This window comes from Scyliorhinus canicula, chromosome 2 (genome assembly GCF_902713615.1).
Source record: "Scyliorhinus canicula chromosome 2, sScyCan1.1, whole genome shotgun sequence".
In the NCBI taxonomy this organism is placed as follows: domain Eukaryota; kingdom Metazoa; phylum Chordata; class Chondrichthyes; order Carcharhiniformes; family Scyliorhinidae; genus Scyliorhinus; species Scyliorhinus canicula.
In genome coordinates this window covers 169967444-169984564 of record NC_052147.1, presented here as the reverse complement: position 1 = coordinate 169984564, position 17121 = coordinate 169967444, and the positions used below count along the sequence as shown (strand labels likewise).

Here is a 17121-nt window from a genome sequence, read left to right as displayed (position 1 = left end):
CCAGCCCCCACCAGCTCCTTCCTGACCTTGCCAGCAGCAACCCGGTATTCCCCTTTCCCCCCCTCCCTCCCCCCCAGGCTAGGAACCCTCCTAGCCGCGAACTGTCCTCCATTGTACTTCCGTGGGTCAGCTAACTTCTGCTGACCCCGGAAACTCCCGCCAGAAACCCGACCCCTCCCAAAGTGAGATCATCCCCCATCCTATCCCTCCTCCAGGCACCGCTCCAGCGCGGGGAAGAACCAGTTAAGGCCCCGCCCCCCCCGTCATCGTTTCCACACCCCAGCCCCGCAACGCGGGAAACCAGAGGAAAGCCCGCGCTTTCGCACTGCCCTACCACACCCTTCTGACGCAGCTCCCAAATACCAGCCCCACTCCATACCCCAACCCGATATAGAATACAACAAACCCCCCCGACCCTCCCCGCAAGATACAAAACTCAAACAATGCCCCCCAACAAAAAACAGAACAACACCCCAATAAATAACCATATCAAAATTACAAAAGTACAGAAAAAGAGAACACAGCAACAGCAGAAACCAGCAATAAAGTATTACAACCGACCCGCAATCCCCAACCCCTAGTTCAAGTCCAGTTTCTCCGTCCGCACGAAGGCCCACGCCTCCTCCAGGGAATCAAAATAATAATGCTGGTCCGAATAAGTTACCCACAGGCGCGCAGGCTGCAACATTCCGAACTTTATCTTTTTCTTGTAAAGCACCTCTTGCGTCCGATTAAACCCGGACTGCCGCTTAGCCACCTCCGCACTCCAATCCTGGTAGATCCGTACTACCCCATTCTCCCAGTTGCTGCTCTTCACCTTCTTGGCCCAGCGCAGCACACACTCCCGATCACTGAACCGGTGGAACCTCACCAGCACCGCACGCAGGGGTTCATTCTCCTTAGGCCTCCTGGCCAGTACCCTGTGCGCTCCTTCCAGCTCCAGGGGCAGATGGAACGATCCTGCCCCCACTAGCAAGTTCAGCGTCGTAGCCACGTAGGTTGTCAGATCCGACCCCTCCAGCCCCTCCGCAAGGCCCAAGATCCTCAGATTTTTCCGCCTCATGCGGTGATCAAGCTCCTCGAAGCGGTCCTGCCACTTCTTGTGGAGTGCCTCGTGTCCCTCCGCCTTACTCACGAGGACCACGGCCTCCTCCTCTCGTTCAGTGGCCTGCGCCTGCAACGCCTGGATGGCAGCACCCTGGGTCGTCTGAATCTCCGAGAGCTTTTTGTTCGTTTCCTGCAGAGAGCTCAGTACCTCAGCCATGAAATCTGCAAAACAGCGCAGGAGAGCAGCTTGCTGCTCCTGGGCCCACTGCTTCCACTCCTCTGGTGCTCCGTCGGTGGCCATCTTGGATTCCTTCCCCCATTTTTTCTGGGGAGCTGCTGCCGTTTTTTTCCCCCTTTCCACTCCGAGTTTGAGTCATGAAATGCGGAGAAAGTCGATCAGCACACCTTCTCCCATCGGGAGACGTCGAAAAAATTCCGTTTTGGGCTCTAAAAAGAGCCGAAAAGTCCGTTTGAAACGGGAGCTCCCAAATGTGCGGCTTCCTACTTCATCGCCGCCACCGGAAGCCTGCCCGGCAATGTTAATAATTTAACCTTGTTTCCTGTTTGCTCTCTAACCTCATGCTTGATATGATGTGTCTTGACAGGATTGTAGATGGAATTGAAACTGACAACAGTGCACCAGCCAGGCAGAAATTTGAATTCAGTACAAAGCAACTAAATGAAGACAACAACCATTCTAAGTTAAGCCCAGGTAAATATAACTTAAAGTCATTTCTTTCTAGAGAAATACTTAGGAACAAGTAACGTGTTCCAAATGTTTTTACTCAGTAACTTGCAAAGTTCTGCCTGGTTGACAGATCATTTTTTGATGCCACCTCTGTGACTCATTCACAATTCACTTCATCTTCTATTTTGTCTTTATGACCCTGATGTGCCCTTGCAATACAGATCCTAACCTTTCATCTTGGCTTTTAAATAATAAAACACAATCAATATTGCAGGCCAGTCAGTTTAACCTTGGTGATAGAAAAGCTTTTAGTAGTGATAATCCAAGACAATATTCGCAGTCACTTGGCCAAGTGCGGATTAATTAGACAAAGTCAGCACAAATTTGTTCAAGGTAAATTGTGTTTAACTAGCTTGATTGAGTTTTTTTACATTTGTGGGATGCGAGCATCACTGACAAGGCCAGTATTTAATGCAAATCTGGTGGTGAGCCACCATTTGAACCACTGCAGTGTTATAGTAACACCCACTATGCTGTTGAAAAGGGAGTTAGGATTTTGACCCAGCAACTATGAAGGAACAACTATATATTTCCAAGTCAGGGTGGTATGTGGCTTTCGAGGGGAAATTGCAGGTGGTGGTGGGGGTGGTGGTGTTCTCATGCATCTGCCGTTCTTCTCCTGGTGGGCGCTAGAGGTTGTGGGTTTCGAAGGTGCTGTCACAGAATAGTTGGTACATTGTTGCAATACATCTTGTAGATGGGGCACACCACTGCCACTGTGCACTGGAGTAAATGTCTGAGGTGGTAGGTGGGCTTTGGCCTGGAAGGTGTGATGCAAGATCAATTGCACAAAGACTAAGGTTGGGTACAACTGTGGCTTTATTGCAGTCAGATGCGTGGCCTCCTGCTGCAGCTGTCGAAATGGCAGATTAATGGAGGACACGCATATTTATACTCCTCCTACTGGGCGGAGCCAGCCGGCAGGGGCTACCGGCAAACCTGTAATACAGGCCCTCCCTTACACCCCCTAATATAGGTGTACAGTGGTTCACCACAAGGTGTTTAGCTTCTTGATTGTAATTTTAGCTGCAGGTGGAGAGTATTCCATTACATCCTTGACTTGTGTCATGTAAATAGCAAACAGACTTTTGGAAGTCAAGGGGTGAATTACTTGCCACAGAATTCACAGTCTTTGATCTGCTCTTGTAGCTACAGTATTTATATGCCTGGTCTAGACTATGTTTCTGGGAAACGGCAAACCCCAGGATGTTGGTGATCTGTTGTCATCATTATGGTTGTTAGCTTTGGTTGGGCATGGTTAGAATCATGAGAGACTGCTAGAGACACTTTAACTTTTTAAAAATATTTTTCTAACCATGTTCAGGTTAAGGTTTTGCATGAGGCTTCACATAGAACTAGTTCTCATGTGATCTTATATCACCGATTATGTCTATATGTCTCTGGCTCTATTAAATACACTATTTTGTTAATTAGTTAGCAGGAATTGTGGAATCCCTACAGTGCAGATGGAGGCCATTCAGCCCATCAAGTCTGCACCAACACTTCAAAAGACCACTCTACCCAAACATTTATTAAACATGATATAAGAAAATGATTCAAATATTCACGATTCCTTCACCCCAGCTATATCTTTGCAGATATACAAATTCGGAAAGATTTTTTAAAATTACCTTACCTATCTCACATTCTAATGTTCAAGGTATGTATACAGTACATGTGATCCAATTGGCGAAACTGTGATCAGACACAGAACACTCCAAAGGAAATGGCAGATGTGACCGAAGCAGATTCAATGGATTCTCAATAATCCCTCCAAACTCACTTTTGCGGGGTCAGGGTAACCCACAATTGGGCTTCACTTTACAAATTGAATTCTTCCAGCCTGATCAACAATGTCATAATGGACCTAAAGAGGAGAAACAACCTTCCTCTATCTTTGGCTGGCAAGATTCAAATAATAAAAATGAATTTTCGTCCTAGATTCTTATTTTTTTTCAATTGCCTCCCTGTTTTCCAGCCCAAATCCTTTTTTACTAAGGTTAACAGCCCAGAAGCAGAAATTGCTTGTTTTCAGGACTCCCACTCTGCCTGGTGCCTCTGTTTTATTCGTGAACTTGATGTCCTTTTTACATTTAGAGAAAACCCCATCAGGGGTTCAGTGGAGAGATTCTACCTGTAATGGCAACCATTTATTTCCATTTTCAAAGATCTAGACGTCGTCAGCTGTTAGGGATTTTAGGTTAAGAGTTGAAGTTAGTTACTTTTTTTGTTTGTACTATTTGCATTCTTGTGTTTTTGTTGGTTATTTGTTAAGATATAAAAACGTAATAAACATACCTGAAAAAAATCTACCCAAACACTTGTCACACCGTGAGCCAAGAGGTTTCACTGAAACTCTGACTTTCTCACAAAGGTTTCCGAACTCCACATTTGAAGCACTCATCTTGGAATTCTCTCCAAACATTGCCCCTACTCGGACAGCTTCAACAAGAATCCACCTCCAGGGTTTCAGTCACACATTCCGAGATTCCTTTCGCTGTTTTGTGTCTGAAAAAGAAACTCCTGCTCCATTGCCTAATATGAAATGTGCTTTATGTCCTTTGACCATAATGTCTGCTCTCCATTGGTTCCCACTTGATGCTCAATTTCCCCTAAGAATGGCACTTCACTAATTTTTGCACCTTCAATTTCTTCATTGCCACGTGCTTTATTTAGTTTCTCCTTAGACTTCTGAGTTAGGAGCTTTTTTGCTGTGGCATAAAATGTCCTCTTCTCTTAAAGGAATGGCTCTCTTCATTTTTGACAGGACATTCTTCATGCCGATGTAATATTTCCCTGCCACAGCAAGAACACTGAGTAATGGTGGCAACCACACCCGCTTTGCTCTTTCCCTGATTTTTGAGTAGATGTGCTGCTACTCCTTATCCTAAAAACTGATCTGTGTCAGTTTTGTTTCTCCATGAAATCTCCATCGCCGCAAATAAATGCACAAATTTATTTTCTCACTTCTGCCTGATTTGTTCACTGTACAGCCTTTGATAGCTTTAAATCCTACCTCATAGAATCATAGAATTTACAGTGCAGAAGAAGGCAGTTCGGCCCATCGAGTCTGCATCAGCCCTTGAAAAGAGCACCCTACCAATGCCCCGTCTCCACCTTATCACCGTAACCTAGTAACCCCACCTAACCTTTTGGACACTAAGGAACAATTTTGCATGGCAAATCCGCCTAACCTGCATAACCTGCATGTGGGGCTGGTTTAGCACAGGGCTAAAGAACTGGCTTTTAAAGCAGACCAAGGCAGGCCAGCAGCACGGTTCAATTCCTGTACCAGCCTCCCCGAACAGGCGCTGGAATGTGGCGACTAGGGGCTTTTCACAGTAACTTCATTTGAAGCCAACTTGTGACAATAAGCGATTTTCATTTCATTTCATCTTTGGACTGTGGGAGGAAACCGGAGCACCCGGAGGAAACCCACATAGACACGGGGAGAACGTGCAGACTCCGCACAGTCAGTGACCCAAGTCAGGTATCAAACCTGGGACCCTGGCGCTGTGAAGCAACTGTGCTAACCACAGGTTTTGAATCAAATGTTATAGGGATAAGCTGGGAAAGTGCAGTTGAGAATAATCATTTCAGATCAGTGGTGATTGCATTGAATGGTGGAGCAGATTCGATTGGCCAAATGGCCCACTTCTACTCAGAAGTCTTATGGTCTCATGGTCATCTGGCACTTGTAAGGTGCAAAAGTTACTTGCCACTTATTAGCCCAACCTAAATGTTGCCCAGATTTTATTCTATGTGGGTATGGACTGCTTTAATATCTAAGGAATCTAGAATGGTACTGAAAACTGCAAAAATCAGCAAACAATCCAATTTCTTGCCTCGGACACTGCCCTAAGGAACCCCTGCCTCAATGTCATAGGGCTGAGGTGATTGTCTTCCAACAAACACAAGTATCTTCCTTTGTACGAGACATGAGTCCAGCCCCTCAAGAGTATTATCTCTGATTTGCATCGACTTCAATTTTGCTTGGGCTCCTTGAAGCCACTCGGTCATATTTTGTCTTGATGTCAAGGGCAGTCACTCTCACTTTACCTCTGGAATTCAGCCATTTTGTCCATGTTTGGACCAAGGCTGTAATGATGTCCAGAGCTGAATATGCTGGCAGAACACAAATTGACCATTGGTGAGCTGGTGGTTGCTGAGTTATTGCCACTTGATAGCACTGTCAATGACAATTTCATCACTTTGCTGATGATTTAGAGTAAACTGATGGGCCGGTAATTGACCGGATTGCATGTGTTCTGCCTTTTATGGAAAGAATATAGCTGGGAAAATTTTCACATTGTTGGGTAGATGCCACTAATGTGTTGGAACAACTTGGCTCAAGCCACAAACAGTTCTGAAAATTACTACTTGGAGGTTTTCAGGACCCTTAGCTTTTTCTGTATCCAATGCTTTCAGCCATTTCTTCATATCAGGTAGTGAATTTAATTGATTGACATCTGTGATGGTGGGGGATCGCAGGCTGGAGATTTTAATGGATTATCTATCTGACAGTTTCAGCACTGTCTTTCAAGTTGTTGTGCTGGACTTTTACGGCTTTGGGAATGCAGATGCTTTTGGAGCCTCCTCCTCCGGTTCGATGTTTAATTGTCCACCACCATTCACAATTGAATGCGGCAATACTGATCTGCTGGTTGCGAAATAGCTTATCTCTGTCTAAGCATATTCATTCCACTATGCTTCACAAGGTTGGCACCTCATTTTTAGATAGTTCTGGTACTCTCCTGCATCCCCCCCCCCCCCCCCCCCCCCCCCCATTGAATCAGGGTTGGTCCCCTGACTTTTAATCATAGTGTGTGGAATATATCAGGCCATTAGGTGATTGTGGTTGTGCAGATTGCAGTTGTGCCAGATGTTGGTGAGGAGCCCTTTGTAGGGCAAACTGGGCTGGGTATATTGTTGTTTATGGTATCTAGGTCAATACAGACAGAGGGTGGCACGGTGGTGCAATGGTTGCACTGCTGCCTATGGCGCTGAGGATCCGGGTTCGATCCCAGTCCTGGGTCACTGTCCGTGTGGAGTTTGCACATTCTCCTCGTGTCTGCATGGGTTTCACCCCACAACCCAAAGATGCGTAGACTAGGTGGATTGGTCACACTAAATTGCCCCTTAATTGGAAAAAATAATTGGGTACTCTAAATTTATATTTTAAAAAGTCGATACAGACCTGTTTTATTCTTATTCTGTAGTGGTTTGGTGCAACTAAGTGGCTTGCTTGGTTATTTCAGTCACATTGTTGTGGCTCTGGAATATGTAGGACACATCAAGGATACGATGGTCAAGGCCCCTGAAGGGCATTAATGAACCAGATGGGTTCTTACAACAGTCCGGTAGTTCCATAAATATAACTAACTATTTATTCCAGATTTGTTAATTAATTTAATTTAAATTGTCCCATCTGCCTTGGTGGGATTTTGAACTCATGCCTGAGTATGAGTCTGGGTGCTTGGATTACGTGTCCGCTAACAGTACTATTATGACTCAACTCCTGTATTAGGGTTATTAAATAAAACCTTCTTCCTAGTTTCTTTGAACATCTCAGATTACTAGTTATGAAAATGTTGAAATTAGAAAACTATTGTTTTGACAGTCAAAATCATCCAGTTGGCTTGGAAAGGCAATATGTTGTGAGGATGGATGTGCTGGGTGAGCAGTGGGACTTAGAGCATGGCCTTTGAAAGCAGGAGCCAAGGTAATAGAAACCGATAGGAAGAAATGTAACAAAAGTTGGCAATCTTGGCACTGCAGCTTTCAGATTAATATGGTCCAGCATCCGATTGCAAAAAGAAAAAGTCGACATGCATAATAATGAAGAGAAACTATTAGTTTTCAGAAATAAATGAACAGATAGGCAATTTTAAGAGGCAATTATGCTGAATTATTTATTTACTGTGGAATTCGCAAAAGGCTGCCTGGGAAAGAGAAGCAGCCAAGTCCCACAGGTGTCCGTCTGTTATTGGTATTCAATTGTAGCTTTATTACGTTTTAAAAGAAAATGTTATTTTACGTTCTAGGATGTTATCACTTATAATATTTGTACAGGGAACTTAGCTTGGTTTACATCCAATCTCAACATCTTGATGTAACTATTGATCATCACAGGTGTTGCTCTTGTTCCCATGATACAATTGACTGAGTCTCCGTGTGCTTTGTTTCCAGGGGAGGCTGAAGAGACCAAGCAAAATATCTCCAAACTTAATTTTGAGGTGAGTCACAACACTTCCAACATCTTCAAGACTTTCACACTAAATGGAGACAAACTGAGACCAGTCTCTTTCTTCCCCATATCATCCCCACCCCCACCCACTGGATGACAATATTGTAAGAGACAGACACTTTTCTGTGATGCAACGCATTGGGTAAGGACTATCATAGGGAAATTAATTTTTCCTTGCACAGGAGAAATAAACATAACACTCAACCTAGACAAGCTGCTCACCAATCAGCTCATTTCCTTGTACTGACACCATTTTATTTTATGGGCAGGTTAACTTGAATGTTTTATTAAACTCTTAAAATCTATATCTCAGATTTTAAATACTTTAAATTAAATTTAAATGGAAACTTTACATACATTAGACCATTGTTAGCATTTGGGCAGGCACGGTAGCACAAGTGAATAGCACTGTGGCTTCACAGCGCCAGGGTCCCAGGTTCGATTCCTCGCTGGGTCACTGTCTGTGCAGAGTCCGCACGTTCTCCTCGCATGGGTTTCCTCCGGGAGTTCAAAGACATGCAGGTTAGGTGGATTGGCCATGCTAAATTGCCCTTATTGTCCAAAAAGGTTAGGAGGGGTTATTGGGTTGCGGGGATAGAGTGGGGGTGAGGGCTTAGGTGGGTCGGTGCAGACCCGATGGGCCGAATGGCCTCCTTCTTCACTGTATGTTTTATGTATTGTAATCCCTGATTCTCCAATGGCGAAATCAAGCCACAATTTCCTGGCAAGACAATTAGAACCTGCCACAGCAAGCATTGTGGGAGAATCACAAGTGTTTGATCAACGTTTGATGCAAACCCTTGCCCCTAAACAAAATGGAACAATGGGTTATTTAACAGGGACACATTTCAGACTAATTGTTTCAGTCTGATACTATGGAGACAAATCATATAATGAACAGACAAAATGCCCAAATCAGGTTTTATTTGATTGCTGACTTTGTAAGTATATAAATCAGTGGTTGGGAGGGAACCATCTGTCTAGGATTGTCTCCCGAACTTTATGTGATTCCCTCGCCAGTTGCTGGTTGAATTTATGCTTCGGTCAAAGTCAAGTAAATCAATACAAACACTTTTTACTTAACTGAGCTTTTGATATTCCTAGAACAAGTCAGTAAAATTTTCTTTTTGGACAATTTGTGAAGCGTTTACATACTTTACCTGAGAAAGGACGTACTGGCACTGGAGGGTGTGCAGAGGAGATTCGCTAGGTTAATCCCAGAGCTGAAGGGGTTGGATTACGAGTAGAGGTTGAGTAGACTGGGACTGTACCCATTGGAATTTAGAAGGATGAGGGGGGATCTTATAGAAACATATAAAATTATGAAGGGAATAGATAGGATAGATGCGGGCAGGTTGTTTCCACTGGCGGGTGAAAGCAGAACTCGGGGGCATAGCATCAAAATAAGGGGAAGTAGATTTAGGACTGAGTTTAGGAGGAACTTCTTCACCCAAAGGGTTGTGAATCTATGGAATTCCTTGCCCAGTGAAGCAGTTGAGGCTCCTTCATTAAATGTTTTTAAGATAAAGATCGTTAGTTTTTTGAAGAATAAAGGGATTAAGGGTTATGGGCCGCGATTCTCCACTCCCCACGTCGGGTGGGAGAATCACGGGAGGGCCAGGCGAATCACGACACGCTGCCCTGACACGCCCCACGATTCTCCCACCCCCCCCCCCCCCCAAAATGGCGTGTCGCATTTTGCGTGACGCCGCTCGAAGAATCGCCGCTCGCCGTTTCTCACGGCAACCGGCGATTCTCCGGCCCGGATGGGCCGAGTGGCCTGACGAACCCGACAGGTTCACGCCAGCAGAAACCACACCTGGTCGCTGCTGGCGTGAAGAGCGCGCAACAGGTAAATGTGGGGCCTGTGGGGGGCAGAGGGAGGATCGAGCACCACGGGCGTGCTCATGAGGTGACTGGCCTACGATCGGTGCCCACCGATCGTCAGGCCAGCTTCTCTAAGAGACGCACTCTTTTCCCTCCACCGCCCCGCAAGATCAAGCCGCCATGTCTTGCGGGGCAGCGGAGGGGAAGACGGCAACCGCGCATGCCGCCGGCCGCCGGCCGCGTCAAGGCCCCGCGCCCAAGATTCGCGCACCGCCGTTCCTAGCCCCCTGGGGGGGGGGGAATCGGGGGCGAGGAGCGGCCTCTGACGCCGGAGTGAAACACTCGGGGTTTCACTCCGGCGTCGGCTGTTTCTCTCCGTTTCGGAGAATTGCACCCATGGTGTTCAGGCCGGAAAGTGGACCTGAGTCCACAAAAGATCAGCCATGATCTCATTGAATGGCGGAGCAGGCTCGAGGGGCCATATGGCCTACCCCTGCTCCTAGTTCTTATGTTTACTTATTTTGAGCCCTCCAGCCTGCCGTTGAATCTCATGAGAAGTTTTAAGTGTCGCGAATTGTGTGAGAGGCCTCTCACGAGATTCAACAGTCTCGTCCCGGCACCAAGTCTGGTGCGATGAGGCCGCTGAATCGCGCCCAAAGACTGCCTATGGCAGTAACTATCTACAATCAGAGTCCCCGTTGGAACAACCAACATGCCTGTCCCTGCTCGGGCCTGCTTTTATGCTCAGTTATAACAAGCCCTAGCTGAGTGGGCCTCCACCCCCTACCTGGGAAGCTAGTACTCCATGAGCCCCACAAGGAGATCAATAATTGTTTCCCTGTGGGCCTTGTGGGAGTTATGACAGTTTTTAAGGGTATGGCTTCAGGGAATCTAGTGTATACATCCATGATAGTTAGCAAATATTGATTCCTAATTTGAGTTCTCGGCAACTGCTCTACGCAGTTGATTAAGACCCTGGTAAAAGGTTCTTCAAAGGCTGGTGCTGGCTTGATTATCACTTGTGAATTTTCTATTACTTGACCGTGGTGTCAGGTACGACAAAAGGTGACTGCATCCTTGTGTAGCCTGGGCCAATAAAACGGTCTTTGGATTTTGGCTTGAGTTTTCTTTATTCCGAGTTGTCCCCACAATGGAATTTCGTGAGTCTATCCTCAGAATCCCTTTCCCATACTCGGAAGCTAATACAATTTGGTGATCTTCTACCCATTTGTCTTCTGCACTAACATGTGGTGGTCGCCACTTTCTCATCAATATGTTCTCCTATACATAGTAACACTTGGGAACGCATTGAGCTTACGGTGCTGAATACATTGCCTGATAGAGTTGTTTTAATTTTGAATCACTTTGCTGCAATTCAATCAACCTCTTTGAATTGAAAATATTGGTCTCGTTCTCTGTGTCTGTATCATTCTCATTTAGCTTGCTGAAGATGCTATCAGATAACCTGATCTCACTGGCATCATCTGAGCTCGCAGTTCCTCCCTCTTTTGTCTTAGCTTATGAGCCTGTGATGCATCACCACGCAATCCAGAAATACCCCAGGATGGTCTTTTGAAATTTTTCTGTGGCTGGATTCTCTATCAGCTGTTCGAGTACAGTAGTCGTCTGGGATCTTGCTGTGTCATTCTCTAGAATGAATTAAATGGTCCAAGTGGCTGTGGCAATCACAGTGCCATTAATTTAGCATAATAGATGGGAGGTAGAGATATGATAATCAGCAATTAACTATTTTTGGTGAGGGTCTGTCGAGCAACACAAAAGCCCCAACAATTTATGGCAGGGATTACAGAATCTGCTCATGTCATAAATTCCTGGAATTCCTATACCAGATAACACTGTGCACTAGTGCAAGTTTTCAGCAAATTCAGGCCCATAGAAGTTATGATAACTTCCATTTTTTTTATTAGCCACCCACAGATGATGACTTAAACCAGTGTAGATGTAGATGACAGTGTAGATGTAGTCTTTAATTTTACCTGCATGAACAAATTTTAAAATGGATACCCCTATGTGTTTTAATTTCAGTGACATCATCATACTATGCCATTTCCTTGCACTCAAAATGTTTCAATGTGAAATGTAATTATTAATAATTGCTTCAGTGGTGGGATTCTTTTATCTTCTAGATGTCGTACCTCTCACAGCAAGTCACCCAGCTGAGTAAAGACCTGCAAGATATGATGCAGCTCCTGAAACCTTTATTGACATCCCACAAGTATGTCCCTCCCTCTCCAGACCTTACACTCAACCCCAGTCTTGCAGCCATCTACAGCAACAGCAGTGGAGTCAGCAGCATAATTCAGTCACAAGCTCCCTCCACAGCTCAGACTTTATTGAGACCTGACTTTCAGCAGAGGGTCTCATGGCCTAATAGCAACCCATATCCCCCAAGGTCATCAATATCAAATTTGAACAGCCCATCGGGAAAGGTACAGACTGTTCATGCCTCATTATCTCTGGACTCCCTTTTAGTAAATTCATTCCAACGTACAGATGATGGAAGTAATGAGCCCCAGGTTCTGAATCAGTCCATGACTCCAGATACTAACCAATTAACTCATGAACAATTTCTTCATGAAGATTTAATGCACCTTGTCTCTGCACCCAGCATTGCACTGGACAACTTACAGCAGGCCAGACAGCCAGATGAACATAATGCCAGACAAAGCAAGGCACTGCTGTCAAAACTCTCCCTACCAGCAGATACTGACTGCTTACCAGTTAAGGTGGCTGAACGCCTAAGCCCCTTCAGCATAAGGTTAACGAGGGAGCCACAAAGGCCAGAAACATGTTCCTTTGAATTGATAACATCGGCTGAGGATTCTAGCAGCGATTCAATTCAGTTCATTGATGATGAAGGGACAAATGTATAAAGACCTGAGACTGAAGAAATTGATAAAGTTTGCCATGTCAGTAACATCAATACTTTTTCTTCAAAAAGCTTTTTGTTTTGGTCTTCAATCTAACAAAAAGAACCTTGTTTCACTCCGGGAGGCTAAAAATAAGTGGATACTGTTTACTTGTTAGAAATGTCTGCTACTTGGAGACAACTTGCAAGCTATGAAACATATGAACTTGTGCAAGAATGTGCAGCCTGATGGAGTAACTTCAACAAGTGAATAGATCACACTGCTTTGGGATGCCTTTCAGGGAACAAAGTTAGTGTAAAATACCGAATGTAATACAGGCATGATCTTTTAGCGATTTGTTTCTACGCATGTATTCTTTCGAATGAGCCAGTGTGTATAAATACAGAGTACAAATCGCTATAAAGTGTTGGAACTGGCTGATTATACATAGCAGAAAAAAAGGACTTATTTTTCTACCTTTGTTACATGAAAGAAAATCTTTATACAGATTAATGTTTCTTTTCTTTGCATAATGGGACAAGCATGTTTATTAACCAGGTTTTAAAAGATCAAATTAATTGCATGTAATATATACATATATATTTATGCATGATGCATATGGGTGCAAGGTGGCATAGGCAGGGACCTTGCAACTGAATATGTATTTATTAAAGGTGATGCATTCGGATATGAATCAAATCCTAGTCCACGTGACTTTAATTTTAATGCTACAGTAACAACAATAATAAGGAAAACACACTGAAAAAAAGAGAAAGATATGCCATGTTGGGTATTTCAACCATGCATAATACTGGACTTGTTATTACCCCAAATAGACCGAGGTTAACACATGCGACTTACCATTTCATTTGCAGTCTGCTATTTATATGTTTGTAAATATAATACATTGGAAGTTGAGCTAGATACCGTTACACTGAAAATATTATCATTGCTTTGATGGATGTGGCTTGTACTGAATTAAATTTGCATTAGCAAGCCAAAAAAAATCCTAAGACAACCTCTACCCTTAATGTTTTAATAAAAATAAAATTAAAAAGTTGGGGGTGGGGGTTGGCAGCCAATTCTGCTAGCTTTAAAGACTCTATCCCCTGCTCAGGGAGCAACAGCTCTGGAGCCAGTAAGATGATTTCCTGTTCATGGGCACATTTTCAAAACTCACTTTTAAATTAATTAACCTCATTGATGCGTCGCCTGGTTTATTCTCCTGGTTTAACAGCAGCAATCAAAACATTGCACAATTCAAAGATGAGAATACTCAGCAAAGAATTTTAAGAGAACATGTCTGTGTAATTATTCAGTGAACACCTCACAGCCTTGCAGACTCAGCATTTGAATTTAACAATTTCCAATCACGTCCCCTACCCACTTTTTGTGTTTTTTTTGTTTCTGGAGAGTAATTTTAACAGCTGTTGGTAATGATTCTGCTTTTCCCATTTATATTTCTTCTAGATCCATTTTTTGTTTCTTTACTTATCCCATGACCATCACCTTTAGACTTGTACCATCATCCTTTTTGTCATTTAGTCTCTCCTGACTTCCACGCGGTCACATGCAGACCTTCCCTTATGTTCTTTGCCCCAACTACCACTTTTTTCTGCCTCTGTAATAATTAATACATGTTGTATCTCTGGCTTTTTCCAGTTCTAAAGAAAGGCCATCGACCTGAAACATTTACCGCTATTCAAAGGCACTTTGCCAGTTTTGTTTAGCCTCAGGAAGTTTCTCTCCGCCGAGGCCGCACTTGAGTAATTTCCTGCTGGCGAGCAATTCAGGAAAGGCTCCTCGCAAATTAGGGTACCATTTTGTCTGGCTGCCCCGATCTTCCCCCCACCTCCTTTTAGCCCCTCCACCTCATTTTCGACCTCTCCCATAACCCCAAACTAAGGGAAGCCCCTGGAGCACTCTCTCACCCTCCTTCCATCTAGTGAGGCCCCTCTGGGCCCAATCCCTGGGAGTCCCCTGAGCACTCTGGTACTGCCAGCCTGGCACTGTCTCGCGAGATTCAATGGCCTCATCCCAACACCAAGTCGTCCTGACAAGGCCACTAAATTTCGCCCATTAACTCTGTTTCTCTCTCTACAGATGCTGTCTGACTTGCTGAATATTTCCAGCCTTTCTGTTCAACACACTCTCTCGCCTTCCTGACTAAACAAAAAACACAGCATAAAAGCAGAAAACTAGGTAAATTATGGAAAATAATTACAAATAAATCGTCCAATCTCAGGCCTGTTCTATAATTCAGACTTTCTCACATTGCTGGGTCCTGCCTTCTGAAAGTTTATTCAGGATACGTATACTAAATTAATCAAAAGAGTTCAGGTGGGTGAATCTATTACTGATTTCAGCCAAAGATTGCAGAACCGAAAATGTAGTACTTCCTAATTGCACTGTAATTTTACTTAGTGAAGGGGAGACATGTTTAAAGACAGCAATTGTTGTGTAACAATAGTACTTTTTTTTTGCTTACTTAAGCTGCATTTCCAAACGAGCAAAAAACAAAAGCTCATGGACTAATTTATTAACACCTTGCACCCTTTAATAGTGTTTATTTTTGTTTTTCATTCATGGAATGTGAGTATGACGGGCAATGCCAGCATGTGTTGTCATACCTCATTTCCCTCGAGAAGACGACAGTGATCCAACTTTTGAAACTCTGCAGTCCTTATGGTAAAAATACACCCACAGTTAGAAAGGAAGTTCAGGAGCTTGATTCAGCGACAATAAAGCATCGATAGTATAGTTCCAAGTCAGGATGGCGTGTGACTTGGAGGATAACTTGCAGAGGGTGATTTTCACAGAATCCTGCTACCCTTGTCCTTCTAAGTGGCAGAGGTCTGGTTTTCGTAAAGTGTTGGCGAAGGAAGCAATGAACCTTGCAAATGGTACACACTGCTACCACTGTACACCTGTAGGGAAACAAGTGAATGGTTGAGGTGGTAATTGGGGTGTTTATCAAGCGGCCTCTTGTCCTGGATGCAGTCAAACTCCTTGAGTGTTGTTGCAGCTATTGGATCAAAGCAAGTGAAGAGTGTTCCCTCATATTCCTGATTTGTGCCTTGTACATGTGACTTTGGGGAAACAGAAGATGAGTTATTCACTACAAAATTTCCAGCCTCCTGTCTGCTCTTGTAGCCATAGTATTTATATGACTGGTCTAGTTAAATATCTGGTCAATGGTAAACTCTCAGAATGGTGGGTAATTCAGCAATGGTAATGCCATTAAATGTCAAGGCGAAATGGTTAGATTCTTTCTTGTTGAAGATGGTTATTTCCTGGCACCTGTTTGGCGCAATTATTACTTGCCACTCCTCCCAACCCAAACATTGACTTGGTTTTATTGCATATGGGCATGGACTGCTTCAGTATCTGAAGGGTTGCAAATTAACATTGTGCCACCATTAACAATCGTGCTCTTTCTGGCCTTATGATGGACAGAAGTTTAGTGTCATACTAAGCCTAGTGTCAACTGAAGATGGTTAGCCAAGGACACAACATCATGAGGTACCACTGCAGTGATGTCCTGGGGCTAAGGAGACCAGCCTCCGACATTTACAATCATCTTCCTTTGGGCTAGGTATGACTCCAACCTGGGAGAATGTCCCAGATTTCAGCTAACTTCAATTTTCCTGGCACAGTCAGTCAAATACTGCCTTGATGGCAACCACAAATACTCTCGCCTCAACTCTTTAGATCAGCTGCTTTGTCCATGTTTTGACCAAGGCTGTAATGTGGCCAGGAGCGAAGTGTCCTTGGCCCCAGAACCCAAACTGAGCATCAGTGAGCAGGTTATTGCTGAGTAAGTGCCACTGGATAGCACTGTCGCCACATCTTCCATCATTTTGCCGATGATTGAGATCATTCAAATGATATTTAAATGATAAAATATTAAAGCATGCTGCTGTGCAGAGAGACCTGGGTGTGCTAGTGCATGAGTTGCAAAAAGTTGGTTTACAGGTGCAACAGGTGATTAAGAAGTTGAGTGGAATTTTGTCCTTCATTGCTAGAGGGATGGAGTTTAAGACTAGGGAGGTTATGTTGCAATTGTATAAGGTGTTAGTGAGGCCACACCTGGAGTACTGTGTTCAGTTTTGGTCTCCTTACTTGAGAAAGGATGTACTGGCACTGAAGGATGTGCAGAGGAGATTCACTAGGTTAATCCCAGAGCTGAAGGGGTTGGATTACAAGGAGAGGTTGCGTAGACTGGGACTGTACTCGTTGGAATTTAGAAGGATGAGGGGGATCTTATAGAAACATATAAAATTATGAAGGGAATAGATAGGATAGATGCGAGCAGGTTGCTTCCACTGGCGGGTGAAAGCAGAACTAGGGGGCACAGCCTCAAAATAAGGGGAAGCAGATTT

At 44.2% G+C, this 17121-nt stretch overlaps 1 protein-coding gene across 1 annotated transcript in view; it reads left to right on the top strand.

Moving 5' to 3' along the window:
• kcnh3 (potassium voltage-gated channel, subfamily H (eag-related), member 3) overlaps nucleotides 1-16670 on the top strand; it is a 1115372-nt gene extending 1098702 nt beyond the window's left edge. Inside the window, exons 13-15 of the mRNA XM_038789040.1 lie at nucleotides 1653-1759; nucleotides 7985-8031; nucleotides 12017-16670. Of these exons, the coding sequence (XP_038644968.1) occupies nucleotides 1653-1759; nucleotides 7985-8031; nucleotides 12017-12763 (901 nt within the window). The 3' untranslated portion in view covers nucleotides 12764-16670. The remainder of the gene's footprint in view (nucleotides 1-1652; nucleotides 1760-7984; nucleotides 8032-12016) is intronic.
• The last annotated feature ends 451 nt before the right edge of the window (nucleotides 16671-17121 follow it).